This window comes from Lepidochelys kempii, chromosome 4 (assembly GCF_965140265.1).
Source record: "Lepidochelys kempii isolate rLepKem1 chromosome 4, rLepKem1.hap2, whole genome shotgun sequence".
NCBI classification, from domain to species: Eukaryota; Metazoa; Chordata; order Testudines; family Cheloniidae; genus Lepidochelys; species Lepidochelys kempii.
The window spans coordinates 23,626,478-23,646,836 of NC_133259.1; the positions used below are offsets into that span (position 1 = coordinate 23,626,478).

General features: G+C 40.4%; 1 protein-coding gene and 1 non-coding gene across 9 annotated transcripts in view; both read left to right on the forward strand.

The window, feature by feature from the left end:
- The window catches only part of PDLIM5 (PDZ and LIM domain 5), a 183,881-nt gene that overhangs the window by 53,443 nt on the left and 110,079 nt on the right, over nucleotides 1-20,359 (forward strand). For all 8 annotated transcript variants that reach the window (XM_073340724.1, XM_073340718.1, XM_073340717.1 and 5 more), the window contains exon 3: nucleotides 1,633-1,784. In XM_073340724.1, coding sequence (XP_073196825.1) covers nucleotides 1,633-1,784 — 152 coding nt within the window. The remainder of the gene's footprint in view (nucleotides 1-1,632; nucleotides 1,785-20,359) is intronic.
- LOC140911009 (U6 spliceosomal RNA) lies at nucleotides 4,022-4,124 on the forward strand. The gene has a single exon (XR_012158804.1). It is a non-coding gene; the product is annotated as a U6 spliceosomal RNA (small nuclear RNA).

Genomic DNA, 20,359 nt, shown 5'->3' on the forward strand with positions numbered 1-20,359 from the left:
GCTCTATTGTATAGCTGATAATTAGTCTTCTGTCATGTAACTATAAATTAGGTACGTTCTGGTTTGACTCTGTATTTAGGGTTGAGAGCTGTACATACTATATACAGCTATAGCCTTTCAAAATCTACAAATGAAAAGTGCTATACAAAATGTAAGAATTATGTATCTCTATTAATGAGATCAGACCTGGCCAAACATTCATAGGTGTGTCTCAATCTCCCTCCTCCCGCAAAAAGTCATCATTTGTAATGGGCACATCTAGGGAAGTAAGACTCCTCTCTGTCACACCCTGTTTGAGGCTGGGGATTAGTAATGCTTTTCAGCAGGTTTTGGGCGAGGAGCTAGAGCTTGTCAATGCTGGCTAGGATGGGCAGGAAGCTGTACGTACTTTTGTCTGATTAGTGTATAACTTGTGTAGTCACACTTCTCTTCACACATAATGGGCTCTTGAGCCAATATTTTACCGTAACTTGGTTTCTTACTGTACGATGCAGTGAGTGGAGGAGTGTGAGCAAAAGGTTTGTCTACACAGCGATTTCTTGACGAATTACAGCTCCCCTTTTGACGATTGATGCAAAATTTGTTTCTGTACAAATAGCAATTCAGCTGCATATAATAATTTCAAAACTTTGTTGGAACAAGCAGGTTTTCTTTATCCCTTGTCTGCTTCCCCCCCATCTGTCGCCACTCAATATTCTATCTTTCACTCTCCATGTTTCCTTTTAGTTTGAATTGAGGACAAAAACAGTTGTGCTGGCCTGCAATTTTTTGAGATCGTTGAGTCCAAATCTGATTCAATGGCACATCTCCCTTAATCCCTCCATCAACAAAACGGTTTGGTACCATGATACAAGCACACACTGTGTACATCTTTTTAAAAAAGGCTTTCAGTGTATATTTTAAGTGCTGTTGGTATGGCAGTACTTCTAACACCAGACATCTTGGTATTTAAGAGACTGGCTTTATTGACCCATTGCAGGTGTCAAACCTGACAATTTCCACATATTTTTAAAAATTTAATTTCCTGAGAGATTTCCCTTTTTGAAAGAGCTGTGTATTGTTTTTATGAATCAGGCAGAGTCTGGAGTGTCAACACAGAATTTTTTTAAGATGCAAGTAATTGTCGTCTTCTACAGTATGCTACCTCTTTTTAAATGATCTCTCAAGGTCTACAGATTGAGGACTCTCAAACATAGACCGCTTCTTGATAGCGGTTGTTTGGTGGGCAGCTCTTCTGTCAGTCACAGATATGTACCTCACTTGCCCTCCCCTTTGGATTCTGAAATGGAAGTTGCTCCCTGATTTCTAAGCATGGGTGTCTTCAAGTCCTAAATTCCTTTCTCTGTGAAACAGATATCTCTAGGTGTGCCAGACAGTGGTAAATATGACAATAGTCCCCTTTATTATTTGATCATAAAGACAGAATTCAGTTATATAATAAATAACCTTATATGGAGAGGTGGTGCTCTCCTGTAAGAGGTGTGTGCCTATTATCATCTATGTTATGTGTGTGTTTATGAATAAAAAATGTAGGTAGCTATGCATATAACTGTGTGTGTCCTTTATATTCAAAGAATGCTCACATGACCCATAGAAGAATGCTACTTACTCATTGCATTTGTGACATTGCAGTTAAGCGATGGTGGCAAGGCAGCTAGAGCCCAGGTGGGGATAGGTGATGTGGTTCTCACCATTGATGGGACAAGTACAGACGGGATGACTCATCTGGAAGCACAAAACAAGATCAAGGCCTGTACAGGCAACTTGAACATGAATCTGCAAAGGTAAGATTTTTTTTCTTTCTTTCATATCTGCTGTTTTAAGAAGGAACACCTCTAAATCATTTAGCTAAATACGTGCATTTGCTGACTATAATTGAAGAATAATGGTATTGTAGGCCTAGATGTATTCATTGAATCTAGCAAATGGTTAGATACAAATGTGAGCAGATGGCTGCCTTTCCTCACCTGCGGTCGGACATACAGTAGAACTTCAGAGTTATGAACTGACTGCTCAACCACACACCTCATCTGGAACCAGAAGTACACAATCAGCAGCAGTAGACATCCCGTCCTCTCCCCCACCCCTCCAAAAAAAGAAAAAAACAAAAAAAACAAAAACCAAACACAGTACAGTACTGTGTTTAAATATAAACTACAAAAAAAAAAAAAAAAGGGAAAGTTTGAAAAAAAGACAAGGTAAGCAAATTGTTTCTATGCTTCTTTCATTTAAATTAAGATGCTTTAAAGCAGTCTTTTTCTTCTGCATAGTAAAATTTCAAAGCTGTAGGAAATGAGTGTTCAACTGTAAACTTTTGAAAGCACAGCCATAAAGTTTTGTTCAGAGTTGCAAACATTTCAGAATTATGAACAACCTCCATTGCTGGGGAGTTCATAACGCTGACGTTCTATTGTAGTTGCCACTGTGTTAAGCCGAACCTCTCTCCCTTCTTGGAGCTTTGGTTTTGTTCATAATATCTAACTGTATGGGATATGAGCTGAACTTTTGTTTTCCCAGGCTTGCCTGCTCCTGCAGCTCCTCCTTCTGACTGTTCGGCCCACATCCTAGATTTTCTTTTTCTCGAGTCTCTTCTTCCTCCCTTATGTCTGGCTGGAAGAAAAAGCTGCTTGTTTCAGCAGTTCTGTTTACAGTTAGCTTTCCCCCTAAAACTCCACTGGTTCTAGCAGCAACAGTGAGACCAATGTGTCTCCTAGAAGTCCTGCTGTGAGTGGCGTTAGATGCAACAGTCGTTAAAACACTAGAGGGCAGCCAACACTATTGGACCCACAATTATTAGCACTAGTGAAGAATTTTAGGGGGGGAAGAAAAGTGTAGAGAACGCCTTTGAGTCAGCAGAACATTTTCCAGCTTGATCAGCATGTGCAAATGATGTTTCAGGCAAACAGTGCCAGCCTGTTACAGATGGTTTCTCAGATGTTTGCAATCTTATGTTTATGTTGTGAGTCTACACCAATGAGCATTCAAGTAAAAAGCTTTCTGAACAAACTGCAGTTGGAAGGCTGATAATCCTGTGCGGTAATGTAATCTTTTAAAAAGATAAAGCCTTTTTAAAGGAAATAGTCCAGTCTTTCTCTTTTAAACAAGTACTCAGGGCAGGCTATGAAGAAGTGACAGCTGATAAAACAATGTTATTCATGTTGGATCTGAAGCTGTTTTGCTTGAGAAGTTGATGGCCAGGGCAAACAGTAAGAACAAGGGGTAAAATAAAGATAACCAGAGACTATATAAGTGGATTTGGGGACTAATACTCACTGGTTTATATTTCTTGGATTATAAACTTAATTTCAGTTGAAGGAGAAGGTTTTTCTTGAGGGAAAGCTCAGGACTCTAACAGAGTCTGGATCCCTTTCCAGAAATTTTGCAGGAGTAGCAAAAGAATAGGGGGTGGGGGTGGGGGGAAATCTGTTTGAAATGTGCATGTTTGTTTGCATTGTCATATCACACAGAATTTTTATGATTTTATCAGTACATATTGTTTCTCTTTGAAAGTCTCCATTAGGAGTCCTGAACTCTTACATCATTCTGATGCATCAGGTAGAAGCAGTAGTCAGATTGTGTCGAAGATTCTGATGCTTTTAGGACGCTGCGATGCTTTCTCTCCTGTTTTTCTCATAGTTCCTGTTTTGTATCTCTGCTAGTCAGTCCCTGAAACCTATTCCTACTCTGTCATTCCTGGAATAAGCTGTGTTTCAAAGCATATCAGCAAGTAAACTGAGGAAAAGAGGACAGTACTCTGAACTATGAAGTGAAGTTCTCAGAAGCCATCCATTAATGATGTATCCAAGGAGTAGACAGAGGCAGTACTGGTGACACAGAAGTCTCCCAAAATGTTCTCTATTCCTAAATGTCTATGGTATTGCTGCAATCACTGATAATCAGCCTGGATTCACTAATTCAGTGGACTTTCTGGAAGCTAAAGCTCAGGCTAGCCTCTCCACTCCTAAGATAAGGAGGCCTAAGGGAATTCCCAAAACTATAGCTACTGTTGTTCTGACTTTCAGGGTCATCCTGTCACATATACCAAAATTGGAATGATACAGAAAAGATTAGCATGGCCCCTGCGCAAGGATGACATGCAAATTAGTGAAGTGTTCCATAACTGGCATCAAACTCTGTTTTGCACCAGGGGAGGTTTCTTCCCTATGCCACTGATGCTTTGGCTTGCATTTCATAAGAACATAAGAACGGCCAAACTGGGTCAGACCAAAGGTCCATCTGGCCCAGTATCCTGTCTTCCGACAGTGGCCAATGCCAGGTTCCCCAGAGGGAATGAACAGAAGAGGTGATCATCAAGTGATCTATCCCGTTGCCTATTCATAGCTTCTGGCAAACAGAGAGTAGGGGTACCATCCCTGCCCATCCTGGCTAATAGCCATTGATGGACCTATTCTCCATGAATTTATCTAGTTCGCGTATTCTGAGATTAACGATAGCTGGGTTGTCATCTGATGCAGGTTGATATAATCCTTCTAAATTTTAAAATAATTGAAGTTGGGAATCCTTCCCAAGATGAAACTGCTTGTACTCGAGATATTTCATGAGGAGATAATTTACTGTCTGTGTAATCCATCCAACAAAGTGGAATGTCTTCTTTGGGGCTGGCAATCTTCAAAAGTTACGTTGGTCCTGGTGTTGTCATTTTTAATTTGAATGCCAAAATATTGGGCAACTCTCAAAAACCCAGACTCAGTTCCTGCTCTTAAGAGTTTATAATTTTAAATTTCCAAATCTGCACGGAGAATTGATAGATCCCTGAGCCCGTGTGGAGTCCCATTTGAAGTAATTGGGGCTCTACTTGGATGCAGGGGTGTGGTTCTTAGTGCAGGGTTGGCGTCTGTATTTTATTAAACAATGAGGTAAGGTGTATAAACGGAGCAGAGAGGGGGGAGAGACTAAAACATTACAATAAGCTAGCATGGTAACTCCTAAAATACATCACTAGTGCTGTTAACATTTTTCCACACCCTCATTCCTCATAGGCAAGATGGAAGACGTAAGATTTTTTTTTGTGTGTGGGTTGACTCAGGGGAGAGAGGTTAGGAGGAATTGAATGAGGCAAGGGAGGTGGCTTGCCCAACTGATAGGGAAGGGCATTTTATGGATGGTGGTTCATTGCTCTTTTTTAATGCTGTTGAAATCGTGGTGGCTTTGTGATATGCAGAAAGGGATGCCAGGCAAAGGAGATATTCTAGTAAATAAAGTATGAAACTTGATGCTTTTTTAGAAAATACTGTTTCCGTTTATTACTGTTGTCAGAAATGCTTCTGCAGCTGTTTGACTACCAGAACAAAACTTTGAGTTGTCATTGCAATTGTGTGGTGCATGTTTCTAAGGTTAGACATACTTAAATGAAAAATCAAGTCCTTTTTTCTGTTGAACTGTAGACCTGGTACTGCACTGTGATAGACCCAGGCCAGTTGGGTACAACAGAGTAGCCCTATTGGGATCCGGGAAGTGGGCGGGCAACGCTCGCCCACTGCTAAAGGATCTCCCCCCAGCCTAAGAGGGGGATCCACAGGACCTGGACACCAAATGATTACGGGGGACAACTAATGAAATAACAGGGACAGGAGTGTGTTCAAAGGCACTGCTCCTGAAAGGCGTCAAGGGAGTCAGTGGACGCCGCCCAGAGGAACTCTGCCTGGTGCAGCAGAAGGCAGATATACTGGCCACTGGATTAGCAGTTTTCTTTTCCCTGACTGACCAGAACAGGGGCTGCTTAAGGCTAATGAGAACACCTGACTCCAATTAACTTGCAAAGAGTCAGGTGAGGCCATTAAGTTAATGTGAACGCCTGACTCTAATTAAGGCCCTTCTGATACTATAAAAGGACTCACTTTAGTCAGGCTGAGGCGAGCCAGAGGAGAGGAAGTGCAGCTGAAGGGCTGGGTTATGAAGACACCCTCAAGCCACTGGTAAGGGAGCCCTAAGGTAAGGGTGAAGAAGAGAGAAGTGGGAGAGCTGTGGGGAAGTGGCCCAGGGAAATGTAGCAACTCTGGCAGTGAAAGGTGGGCTGCCAACAGCTGCTGCCGTTAGGGTCCCTGGGTCGGAACCCGTAGTAGAGGGCGGGCCCGGGTTCCCCCAACTCACCACTGCAGAAACACCTCCTGGGAGGGGAGGATTAGCCTCCTGTCCTGACAGGGGCCTAATCTATTATGGAAGAAGCCCGTAGGGACAACAGAGACTGTGAGAGTTCTCACCAACCTCCTTGCTGGCTTATGATGAAAGGGGCTCAGTAGACTGTAACCCTGGCCCTAGAGAGAGAAGGGCTACATGGAGGGTCTCAGTGAGCCTCTGAGGCTAGCATAAACTGCCTGGAAGCACGAGACCCATGGGGACAAGGTCGGAGCTCTGCCACAGCACATAAATTATGAAATTTAATGTAATATGTGTATTCTTAAGCACTCTCCATGTGTGAGACGCTATCTGTGCGGACAGGAAGACAGAGTTCATGTCCAGAGAATGTGTAAGGCCTTGTCCTGCGTTGGGATCTGCTAGCATGGACTCTGAAGTCAGTGGGACTGGGGTCCGTGACGGTGTGAGGAGGCCTTAGGAAAATGCAATCTTCAAATACAGGTTATTAATGTGTCTCTCTCATTTGGACTTTCTTCAAGTCTTAACTTATTATTTAATGCTTACTTTCAATGCACAGCTAGTGTTCATTATGTTCTGTGGAAAACCAGTTCAATTGGCAATTTGCATTCAAATGTTTGCAGAAGAGTATGCCTCTTTCGGGAAAATAAATTACTTTATTTTTCAGAATAAAATAGTACCATATATTGGTCAAATGTGTAATTGGTTGCTATCCTGGGAAGGAATCAGAATTACAAGTATCACAGTTAAAAAGGGATCCTTACCTGGAGGCTTCCGAAGTACAGCTGTATAAATTCATATTTGCCAGATGTGCAGAGTAGTAGGTCTCTAATAATATTAAAAGTATTTTCAGGTACGTAATTTTTTTTGTGTATTAAAAGGCATGTCGCATGAGGGCATATTTCCAGCATTCTTCATTAGGAACTATAATTTTGTTTTTGCTGATTCGTCATGTAGGAAGTGGCTGAGATAACGGGCTTTTGTAAAATTTGCAGTTCGGTTCTTCAGATCCTTTCTTTTGTAAAAGTGAAATGCCTTTTGTAAGTTCTGAAAAAATCCTTTTATGGGATGAGTCCTTTCCTCACCATCCTCTCAAAGACTTTGTAGCTCTTTTGCTCCCCGATATTTTATTTTTCAGTCAAAGTACTTTCTTGGTTCCCATGAAGACGGGTAGAAAGCAGATGCTGGCTTTTTTAATGTATTTCAAGCTTGAGTAAATAATTATGTAAGCTATGGAAGTGAAGCTAGTCAGAATTTCTATTTTAAACGTGTTTGGGGGGGAATATTTCTACAAAATCCTTTCTCCGTGTTTTTAGGGTTCTCAAAAATCAGAAGGGTAAAAAACTTGGATATTACCGTTACATGAGGTCATATCAGTCAAATTTCTGGAAAAAAATTGTTATTCCATTACTATTAATAGAAGCACACAGGCATTGAGAAGAGACTGTAGAGTACTCTGTGGTCCAGTAAGGTTTAGTGTTCTGAAGTAGCAAGTATCCACCAATGCTGCACACCAAAAAAGTCTCTGCAGTTTTACAATTTTATCTTGATCAGATGCTGAAGTGACTTTTCGGATGAGTTTCCTTTAACTATAAAATAGTGCTTAAGGATGGAATTTTCAAAAATACTCCTTTTGGCTTCAGTGGGAGTACAGTTAGTCCACCGTTGAGCGCTTGTGAAAATCCCACATTAACTCCCAAGAATGGTTATCTTGATGTGTGTTCTGGTTCTGTTGGAGGGAGAAACTGATTCCATACACAAAGATTAAGGTACCATTTGTAAAAACCAAACTTCTTTTATATAAGTCCTGCCTGCTGAGTCCCTGATCTTATAAACACTTATGCATGTGAATAGTCCTGTTGAAAATATCCAGAATTTTGAAGTGGTGTCCCTCCTCCCAATGTGTTTTGTATGTGTGATTTTTCCAGAATCTGCATAATGGCTCATTGTCTAAGCGAACAAGATGAGTTCAGTTTTGTATGGCTTTTTGTTTTTCACTTGAAGAGCCAGAAGCAGGCTGTGTGGTGGTTTGCCTTTGCTTTGAGCACAGTTCATCTGTAAGCTCCTTTTAGCAGCTCCCTCACTGGTTCATACAAAATGAATGCCAGGACAGTCTGATTTTAGAGGTTCTGAGCATCCACAGCTTCCATTGGTGAGGCCCAGTTACTATTGATCCCGATTATCTTTTTAACCCATGTTCCCCTGTGTCAAGTCTGTACTTAGAATGTCAGCTCCTCGGGACAGGCATGGTGTCCGATAGCTCTACGATGAGGTACCTACCTTACTTTTGAGTGAGTTAAACTATTAAAGTAACATTTAATGATAAAACTTAGTTTTAACTATGTGTTGCTCTCATGGTGAGGCTGGAACCTTGTTCTGACTGGATGCTTCTGAAACTTGAGCTCTCAGATTGATAGTTGCATAAATCCGGATTTGCCCTGGAAGACGTGGCTCCAATGTCACCAGTCTCAAGTATTGAGAAATCATGAATAAGGCTTCAGAAAGTCATGATTTTTTTTAAATCCATCTTTATATTTGCTTTCTGGTTTCTGAGCCTTTATTGTGCACTTGCTTCATGTTTTCAAGCCTTTTTCTCCCCAACCCAGCAAAACTAGAATTTTCATTTTTGTTGTTTTTTTTTTTTTTTAAAGATTTTTCTCAAGAGGTTGGAGCAGTTGGAGTTTTAAGGTATCACATGCCTCATGATAAAACTGGAAATTGACAGTACTGGGACTTTTTCCTAGTGGACTCCTCTTTTTTGATATTTTCAGATTCTTTATGTAACCAAGGCACAGCAAGAGGACATTATCCTAATCCTGCTACGCCTAAGAAAAAGGCCTATTGTTACAGCGTCTTTGGCACCAGCAGTCACAGCTAAAATGGCTTCTCCATCTGACCAGTGCAATGATTTGAACCTTGATGTATAAGGAAACCATTCCCATTCCAACTCATTTCAGATAGGGTTCTTTGCTGCTGAGTTAAGACCTTATCAGTACTCTGAATTTGTTGTTGTTTGTCCCATTGTGCTAGGCAAATGCACAATAAGAGACATTTCTTGCCCAGAAAAGTTTACAATCTAAATTATGATATAGAGAAGGGCTGGGAGAAATGAAGTGATATCCCCAATTTACAGATGGGGAACTGAGGCCCAGCGAGACTAAGTGACTTGTCTAAGGCTGCACAAGATTATCTGCTCTTTGTCCCCTATTGCTTCTCTGGTAGTCTCTCTGTTTTTGGTTTTTGTTTGTTTTTTCATACAACAGTATGTTGGGAAGCTGAAGTCTTACGTTTCTAAAGTGTTCAAAAGCTACCCTGTCGTAGAAGGGTTTGAAAACACGCTTAACAGCTGAGTAATACTGAAAGGTTGAGCAAATTTTAATAAGCAACGTGAACGAACATATGAACATATGAAGCTATTGAACAGACTGAAACTATTAACAATACGCATTTCACAGTAGATGATGGTTAAACCTCCTACTGTCAGGTTTGAGTTTTAGGCTGCTGTGTAGGGATTTTTTCCCCCATGAGCTGCATAAGGGTAATCTTTTAAGAAACTTATGTTGAGAGGTACTCTTGCTTTTGTCCAGCTTTGGTTTACTATGGTCCTCTTCCCTTCCCATACATAGGAATTCTTTCTTTAGTTTTAATGACTGTTAAAGTTTATAAAAATTGTTGTGCTTGTGTACATACTTACCTATAGAAAATAAGAGACCGTCCAACTTTGTTTCAGACAACAATTCAGTTTTGAGCATCATCTACAAGTTGTCTGGGTTTTTTTTGTTTTGTGTTAGTTTGACAGTGCATAGCTAATATCTTCTCTGCCAGCCTTTCCTAGAATCCACCTTTCATTATAATACTTAATACTTTGCACTTGTAGCCCTATTCATCCAAAGACTTAAAAGCTCTTCATAAACATTAATTAATTAGATAATACTTCTTGCTTCAAAAGAGATTTTTCTTTGCAGTGAAGGTTAAGCAGAGGAACAGAGATATTTAAAGGATTTGTTGTAGGTCACACAGCACGTTGCTGGCAGTCCCAGGAAAGAATCTAGAGGTTCCAACTGGCAGTCTTGTGAATCTCTCCCTCGGTCACTAGTATCCTGATCTAAATCCAGTATCCAACATCGTTCCTTTGAATGAAGTGGAAGGATGTTGGATATTGGATTAAGCCCCGAGTGTCAGGGCTAATGCTGCAAAATGAATTAACTGAAGAATAGAATTGCTGAAGACTTCTTATAAAATTTAAACATTGCCATTGTGCGTTGAGGATAATGACTTTATTATAACTAGAACTGGCAGCACTGCCTGTTTTACTTTAACCGTTCAGGGTGAAATTTTCCATGCTGAGTGTCTGCCACAGGCTTTTATGGAATGTTTCAACAAAAACAGTTGAGCCATTTCTGAAAAATAAGGTTTAGGAGAAAAAGTTTTGCCAATGTTAACTTCTTGTATTTAATTGGGAAGCTTTAGTTCTTCTGTATTTTGGAGCAGGAACCTGAAATTAAAGAATGCTTTTGCTATCCCTCTGAAAATCCTCCCAAATTTGGCCAAGTTGTAAATCTCTGAAAATCACCATTTGCACGTGTTCATTAGGGGTTTGTCCCCAAAATTTTCCAAAGACTGTCCATACAGAGTATGCTCTAGAGAGTCCAGGGCTTAGGTGCTGAGCTGGACTTTTCCTGAAATTGCTTCTGCTGGTTTCTGGGTGACGCTATGGTGCTAGGCACCAGAAATTGGAGCAGAGAGGCTATCTTTTTTTGTATGCTCCATGTTCTGTCTGCCAGACCCCATGACAAGGGGGAAGCTATCTGACTTGGTTGCCGAGAGGTTAGGTGCATTAGTAGGGGATGGGTACAGGAATGGAGTGGGACACGCTGGGGATGTGTCGGGGGACATGGGGACAAGATCAGTCCGGGGTAGGTCAGTCTGGGGTATTGGTCGAGGGACATCTACATAGAACCCATCACCAAATATCGGCAATACCAGGAGGGATGAGCTGGAGAGCCAATGAGAAGACAGTCAGGAAAGTAACTAATACTTTCCTCATGGATTGTATTTTCTAAATGGACAGCCAACCTAATTCTCAATTACTGAGGGACAATCTCCACTCATTGATATATTTTGCTTTCCACAACCCAACCTCTGTACAACTTTACACAAGTGATGTACCCAAGTATTCATATTCTAATATGTAAACTGTATTGTTAAATCTATTCATCTAAATTTGGGTTATTGCTGATTATATACTCTATGTATCCTATGACTTTTAAAAACAAATTTTGTATTTGTGGAGAATCTAAGCACTATACCCCGATGTGCAGACACGCCTTTCCCAACCTATTTATTATAGAATATTTTTTAATTTTAGCTTTAATAAAAATTTTAAATCTGTATGTTGATTGCAAAATAGCTTTTAGTTTGCCTCCTGCATATTGCAAAAGAATCTAAGGGCAAGTCTACACGTAAAATGCTGCATTGGAATGAAGATGCTCTAAACTGATGAGCGAGCTCTCCCATCAGTTTAGTTAATCCACCTCTACGAGAGGTAGGTATGTTGGCGGGAGAGGTTCTCCTGTTGACTTAGCAATGTCTACACAGGGGGTTAGGTTGGTATTACTGTGGTCACTCAGAATCATAGAATATCAGGGTTGGAAGGGACCTCAGGAGGTCATCTAGTCCAACCCCCCGCTCAAAGCAGGACCAATCCCCAACTAAATCTCAGGTGTGGATTTGTCACATCCCTATGACGTAATTATATAAGTCTGTAGCATAAACCAGACCTCAGCCACAGAAACATCTTTCCACATAATGCCTATGTGAACTATACTCATTAAGCTATTGCATGAGTTGTGTACATGCATTTCCAGTTTTGGTGGAAGAGAGCTGCCAGCACTTGTGAAAGCAAAAGTCTTGAAAAGTAGCTTCTAGGCTTTTTCTTTAGTTTGCTCTTACCAGTCTTGCTGTCTTAAACTTCCTCCTTTTCCAAGCATAGATTGCTATGGTTTAAAAGGACAAGCAAAGTCCTTGACTGTCATGTGACTGAAGAAGAATATTTCTTTTTTTATCGAGGTACTGCAGCACAGATCGATAGCTGATTTGATAAACCTCAGGATCATGCCTGTACATTTCTTATACGAACCAGACTTATTTTCCTGTCCCAGTGGATTTTCTAAAGTCCACAGGCCTTTGTGTTTTCTTTATTCAGTATAACCCAAGAACTTGAATTTTCTTATATTTTATCTATCATATTCTGCCTAGTTTTAAAGTTAAGTTATCTGGGATAAAACACTAGTTACAAGGATACAAGGCTAACTAAAAAGCTGAAGGATTTTTGTGTTTTTTTGTTTTTTGTTTTTTTTCATGCTAAAGTGTCCTAGTGCATGAGTTTATGCACGTTTCCCCTGAGGTGCGATCTGATGTTAGTTCCATTTAGTTCAACAGCCAAATGGGTTTTGCTGACAATGCTGTGACTTAGAAAGTCTGATCAGCAAATTTAAATAAATGGGAGGGCACAGTTCTTGCTTCCAGCTGGGATTAAACTGTTTTTTGTGGCGAACAGTGTTTGCTTCGTACTAACTAGCAATTTGAAAAACCACAAGACATGCTGCAGCTAAGTGAACTTGACAAACCACAGGCTTGCAGTTAGGTTCAAAAGGAGACTTGGTAGGGTAAAAATGAAAGGGGTGGGACATGGGCGGAGGAGTTGAAATGACAGGTCAGCAGTTTGATGGGATACTTCTGCGTGTCTGCCAAACAATAAGTGGGAATGAGGAAAGTGGTACCAGCTCATGAAATGTCACATTGTGTTATGAAATGTCCAGGGTACTGCATTAATCTTTAGAGACACAAAAGATGTAGAGTAGGGATGCCCAAACTGTTGCATGGGAGCTTGATGTTCCATCAATTGACTTCACAACTTCTTTTAATAAGAAGGTGGTATGTGAACTAATAACGTTTGGGAACCACTGATCTAGAGTATAAAAGTATATAGAAGATAACTGTGCTGGAGGGTGAGTTAAACTGAATAAAAAGGAGAAATAGAATGTGAGTATATGGAAAGCACTGAGTACCACCAACTGTGAGAAGAATGTTAACAGAACTGTAAAACTTTTCATCCAACTTCTAAATTAATGTACACACTTAACTTTACTGTACTTAGGAATATATTATGTTTTCATCTAGCTGTTTCAGTGACCGATGGTAGTGGGGCTGTAAAAATACCAGACTGGTTGTACGGGGTAAAAGAAAGAATGAGTGAATGAAAGGAACAAGTCTTGAATCATTCATCTTTTTGATGAATCTCTGGAGATTTAAAAAGGAAGTCTAAAGAGTGATTTTAGAAAAATCCAAGTCTCCGTAATTTAGACAAGTTTATGGTTTTGCTTCTAAGGGTTCCTCACACATACACTATTCTGATAGGATAGTCGTCACTGATTAGAAATAATTTTGGACAGAGTTAAATCCGTATATGTTAGTTGTATTTACTTGGAAAAAAACACTTCTCAAATTTAGAACCAGTTGTGCATGGCATGCCGTAGGAGCAGTGCTTTCATTTCTCTGGTTTAAAGAACTTGTCCTCCTCAGGTAGATAAATGGGATGCAGAAGTTGCCTGGAGTAGTATGTGTTTGTCCAATACAGTGAATGCTTTTAGTCCTATTCATTTGATACTGCAGCTGTTAACTATTTAGTGTATTTAGTTTTGATGAATGCATGGTTATCGCTATGTGTAGTTTCAAACTTGACACTACAAGTGAAAACAGACAAGCCATGTTAAAGTAACTAAGAATCCAGCAGCCTGTGAATATACATATATTGTATGTTGTGTTGTCTGTACTGGCTTGTCCTTGAATGAAATCCTGTTCTAGATTTGTGCCCTGATATTCAGAATCCTCCTTGGAACTGGCCTTTGCTAACTGAGATCACTTCTCCATGTGCAACCATGACCTCCCATGACAGTCACACTTCACTGGAGGAATAAAATTGTCCATGGGGAAGAGTTGAGAACACAAAAGACAGAATTTTCACAAGAGCTGGACATAGACAAAGGATGTTATTCTCTCAAGAGATGGATGATCATGGAACTGGCGACTAGTGGGGAGGGGGACACAAAAGGGGCACCAGCCAAAGGAGGAGCACATGGCCTTACCACTTAACTCCTGCTTGCCCCAGCCCGGGGCCCCCACGCTCTCCCCTGGGAGTGGGAGACTGTAGCAGCCAGGCAGCATAGCCAGTAGAGGAGGCGTTCTGGCCCTGCCTCTTCTCTTCCAGATGCTGGCCTTTCTTCTCTCCCACACCCAATATGTTTGGGGAAGGTCATGTGACCCCCCCGCCCCAGTCACCATTCCTCAATACACACAAACAAAACTGTAAACTCAACAAGCTGTTTTTTCAGAACCCGAGGCGGAAGAAAGAGTTCCTTTTTTCTACGTGTGTGGAGGGGTGCTCGGATGTTACCCTAAGGCAGGGATGGGCAAACTTTTTGGCTCGAGGGCCACATCTGGGTATGGAAATTGTATGGCAGGCCATGAACGCTCATGAAGTTGGGGTTGGGGTGCAGGAGCGGGTGAGGGCTCTGGAGTGGGGCTGGAGATGAGGAGTTTGGGGTGTAGGAAGGTGCTCTGGGCTGGCACTGAGGGGTTCAGAGTGCAGGAGGGGGATCAAGGCTGGGGCAGAGGGTTGGTTACAGGGGAGCCTCGGGGTGCAGGCTCCGGGTGGCTCTTATCTCAAGCACTTCCCAGAAGCAGGTGCCATGTCCCCACTCTGGCTCCTACATGGAGCCATGGCCAGACAGCTGTGCATGCTGCCTTGTTTGCAGGCACCGCCCCTGCATCTCCCATTGGCCGCAGTGGAGAGCGGAGACCCATGGCTGCCCCTACACATAAGAGCTGGAGTGGGGACCATGCCGCTGCTTCTGGGAGCCATGTGGAGTGGCTCCCTGGGTAGAGAGCTGGAGCGGGACAAGCCTGATCCCCAGTGGGAGCTCAAGGGCTGGCTTAAAACGGCTGGCGGGCCAGATTCAGCCCGCGGGCCATAGGTTGCCCACCCCTGCCCTGAGGGGTGTCATGTAAGCAGCTAGACGAGAACTGAACAGTAGTGTAGTATTGCTAGTCGAAAACTAATGAGAGCTTTTGAGAAAATTAGTGCTAGCCTTCAATACTGATTTTAGGATAATTATTTGAATAGTTCACTTAAAGGTCTGTCTACCCTAGAAGCGTGGTGAAGCACCAAGTTAATATAGTTGTACTCCAACCTTCTTTTAAAATGTTGTTTGCTCTGTAGACAGGAATCAAACATGTTATAACTAATTTCTAATATATTATGCCAAACAGGGAACCTCCGCAAAATTGGGACAGATCCTCAGCTGATCTGAAGTGGCATACTCCACTAACTTCAGTGGAGCGCCACTGACTTACCCCACTTGAGGATCAGGCCCTACTGTATTCTAAGTGCAGGGTGAGAACTAAAAAAAGGAATGTTAATGATAAGCTTCTTTTTAGTTGAAATAACTTTCTGCAAATTCAAATGACTTTCAGCTGTGTTTCAGAATTCTAAAAAGCTGAGTTGGGATAATATCATTGTGGACTGTGGGGAATCATCTGATGTACTCCACATGGATATATTTATTTCTTATGGAAAGAGCCAACTTACTTGCAAGTTGAAATGTAATATAAAAATATCTAATTTAATAGTAACTAGTGTTAGTAGTATTGTGACCACTGCTCAGTAACTCTCTCCAGATTACATACCACTGTAGTCGGTTTTGTTAGTTTGTTGAGGTTGCTTTTACATTCCTGTTGTTTGGAACACTTTTTCATTGGTTTTGCTGGATACAAACAAAAATATGTACTATTACTGGTATTGTTTAGATGTTTGAGGTTCACAGTGACCGTTCCTTGGTTGCTGGTTTCTAAGTGCTCTTTAATTAGAAGTACCTCTAACATTATTGTTGCAGAGTCTTTATTTCTAAAATATTTTTTAAAATTCTCCATTATGCAGATCTAACAAGTCTGTTGAAAACTACAAGTACATAGCAATGCTTCAGAGCCTCTGCTTCATAATTAGAAGAGGCAACTTCCTATTCTGAGGAGAAAGTATCTCCTCTCTGGTAGCTGTGGAATGCCAGATGAGCCATTCCATAGCTGGTCTGTTCCCATATATAGCCAGGACACTCATTGCAGTGACCCAAGGACTTATTCACCTGACAGCCTAACACAGAGGCAGCCTTTATTTCCCAGCTGGCTGACATTCAGTCAGCTGCAATACAATTTTGTAAAAAAGTCATGGGGGCTATAGTTGGCTCTTGCTATTTGACTATCTTCCTCCCCTCTGCCTCCGCGCCCCACCCCCCAACCACCACCACCACCGCCACCACCACCCTGGGTTGGGGGAGAAAGCAGGATGGTTAAGCAGGGAGATGCAGAGAGAGGCTTTGTGACTTGAAGCCCTAAGGCTACTTGGCATCCAAAATGTAAAGAAATAAATACTACTCAAATCAAAGTGATAGGATACTCAGCATTTTAGCTTCTTGTACTGTTTGTTCTTATTGTCGGTGCAGTTTTCCAGGTACAAATTACTTTAGGTGCTTTTGTTTTGTTTTGAGGAAAACTCATAGCCTAATTGAGTAATTTATGTTGGGTCTTTTCCTTTCATAAAGAATCCTGTAGATGGGTATGTGTTCAATGGTTTATCAAACTATTAAAACATACTCATCACGTTGTTGACAGTTTTTCATTTAATTAAGAAATGTGCCCCATTCTTCAGGGGATGGCTTTCATGGACTTCTGTTTTTTATTTTCTATATTGATTGTGTAGTGGCCGCCTAAGGTAGACAGACTTGTCAGCAATCATGTAGGTTGGTGTGTGTGTGTGCGCGCTCATTTATTAAATGGTGATTTATACTTCACTACTTCTTAAGAAATCATGGCTAATTTAATTCAGGATTTGTAAAATACCTTGAGGTTCTAAGAAGGAAGATGTTACATAAGTGAAACTATTCTAATAGTCACAATAAGCTAATCAGAGTTGACTGTTATGAGTAATTGTTCCTAAAATCTTCATGGATTAAAACTTACTCAGTTGGGGGTTGTTTTTTTTAGTTCTTCTCTGCACCCTCCATCCTCCTCCCTCCTCCCCCGGATCAGTTAATCTGAATAAAAGAAATAGTTTTGTAACTAACAGTTTCTCAGTTTCTTCTGCGTCTTCCTTCTCAGATTAATTATTGCCTGTATCTTTGTTTACTTTTTAAGAATCATTTACAAGAAGATTTAGATTTTTAGTCTGAAAGCAATATTAGAATCTGAAAATGGTAGAATAGAACATATTGGATCATTGTTCTAACTAGTCTTGTACCCAAACTGGTTACAGCTAGTACCTGATGATTCAGAGGAAAGAAGAAGAAAAAGTCCATGAGAGAAGAGATGCTGAGTTGCTGAAGAAAAGATTCCTTCCCAACTCTGAACGGGGAAGAAAATATGATGTGCTGAAGCAGGAGGCTACTGTTGAATTATCCTAAATATCTGTAGCTAGTAATTAAATCTAGGTGTTGTCAGTGTTTTTTAATGTATTTAACACTACTCATTATCTCAGAGCAATGAATAGCAAATTATACAGGTTGACTATGCTGTGTGAAGAACAAATATTTCCTCTTGATGAAGTTGAAGGCAAGAAAGTTTAGAATCAACAAGTATTGTATTTCCTTTTTCTCTTGGTGTATAGCAAGGTAAACAGGGAATGACCAGTTTTCATTATTCATTTTTATATAATGTAAATAGCTTTTTATGTTTTGTGATGGGTTTGTCCTAGATCCACACGCTATTGAACGAAGGGGAAGTTTGGATTCAAATCTGGACTCCATGGGCACGGATTTATATGAACCGTAATTTAGTCATATCTGACTACTCTTTAACCAAGCCATTGCAGTTGCTCGTTACGTGCATTTTCTTCCCTTCTTAGAGCCATATTCATTTTTTCTTATTTGAGCCTCTCTCATCATCTGCTGGGGCATGGCTTGCACTTGCACAAAGCTAAGCACCTTCAGAAGTTGCTTCGTTTTGGGAACCCCATACCTAACATGTGGTTAGAAAAGGATGGTCCTTTCCCCATGGCATATAAGCCAACTGAACACCACCTTCCCTGCCCCTTGTGTTTGAAATCAATCCGGTGTCCCTGCAATCCTTCTCCATGGTTATTATTAGCTGAAAATGTAGATTATCACCATCAGACTTCATCAACATGCTATTCATATACTAATTCAGCAAACCGATACATTAAACCTATTTGATCTTAGCAGTGTAATGGACTTCCAAGGTGTGTGTCTGGGAAAAGCAGAAAATGAGGGGGAAGGTGTGGGTGAAATCAGGGTGATTGAGGATAGATTATAAAATTGGGAGTGTAGAGGTACAGAACAGAAAAAGGGAACAAGAGGGAAAATAATGTAATATGGCAAAGAGCAAGGGACATTGGCTGAACAAAGTAAGAATATGACAGAAAAGGTAAAAATGCTGTGGTATTTTCCCTCTCTCTAGGAACTTACATGGCCTCCCACGAAATGGAAAGTAATTTTTCTTCCTTCTTGCCAACAGGAGAAGGAATTAGAGCAAAGTAGGTATAAAGAGAAGGAAGAAAGGAGGAAAGGCAAGAACATATGCACATAGCGTTTAAGTGAACTTGGTAAATTTTGATCAACTGGAGAAACTAGAATGTCAAGAAGTGTATGTCTTCATCAGAATTAAAAACATTTTTATTGTAAACTGTTTTAGTATATAGACCCACAGATCTTTAAAACTTGCTGTTTCTGAAAGTTTTTGACAAGTGTGATGTAAAGTATTGCAAGATCATTTAGAATGGAAGATGGTGCCATATAATTGAAGAGGTAATTGTCCTTAGTTGTGACCAGATTCAGTCTTCGTGGAAACCAGCATATCTCGTATTGAAGTTCATGAAAGTTGTGCATATTTGACCAGAGCTGAATTTGGATTCTTGTGCATGTCGCATAATTTTACTCTGTTATAAGTAGAATCACGTTTTGTGTGTGTGTGTGTGTGTGTGTGCACGTGCATGCACGTGGCTTAGAGTTGAGAAAATTGAAGCTGATGGCAGCAAAACTTTTCATTTTCTGTGCCTCATAAAGTTTTAGAGTAAATTTAGGTCTTGAAGTTTTTTCAGCGTTCTTGTAGAATGAGTAACTCAGCTGAGTGTAGTCTCTCTACTAAATGTGAACTTGCAAATGGTTTAAATGTCTCTTCACTGCATTTAAATTTACAACAGATTTACATGCTTTAACATTTCTGGATCTTAATATTCCTTTTAGGGCCCTGTGAACCTTAAACTTGCAATGACTGTTCAGCATTTTTTCCCTTCAGTTTTGACATGCTGTCAATTTGACTAACATAACATTCTTCCCATGAAATGGAATTTTAAACCTAAAAATGTTTAACCTGAACATTGGAAGAACTAGGTTGGTGCATGTGAGAAATGTGGAAGAGGATGAGTCTACAAAAATAGAAATCTAAGGAAAATGGAAAGGAATATGACTCTTACTGTGTGTATTTGTATGTCCGTGTTTCACATGTATGCATACAAACTTTCAATCTTATTAGTTATGTGTGCAGGTGTTGTGGTTTGTAAGCAAATGTTTGTTTGTGACTTGAATAATTAACTGTAGTAGGACAATTAAAAGTCTTTCTCAGAGGTGGTTGGTTGTGTTTTTTTCTGCCTGTATGCTGCTGTGGAATTATGACTGACCTCTGCCCTCCAAAGCAGCATGTGTCCACAGCATTACACACTGTAACACGAACAGAATCGTGGAACTTTCATAAACTTTAACACAAGATTCTCAGTCTCTCTCTTATTTCACATTAGTGTGCTCTAAGGGGGAAAGTACAGTAGGTTTCAACTTCTAATCAAACTGAGAGCTCAAACATTACTTTATATTTTATCTAGGACTTTTACAACTAATAAGCTTACACAGTGAGAGACTAGAAATTGTGTGTGTGATAGCCTGTTAGAGATGCACTGCTGATTTTTAGAAATCTGAAGAATGTTTTTATGAACATAACTGAGAGCAGATATAACTCATGATTTTAGATTACTATCGTATTTTTTCTTACATGAAATCTAAAATGAAATTTATATTTCTCAAGTGAAACAGCTTTGTGAATTTAGTGAAATGAACGTTACACGTAATATATAACACCACATTTTATATCTGCAAACTTAATGTATAATATTTTCACTTCAGTCTTT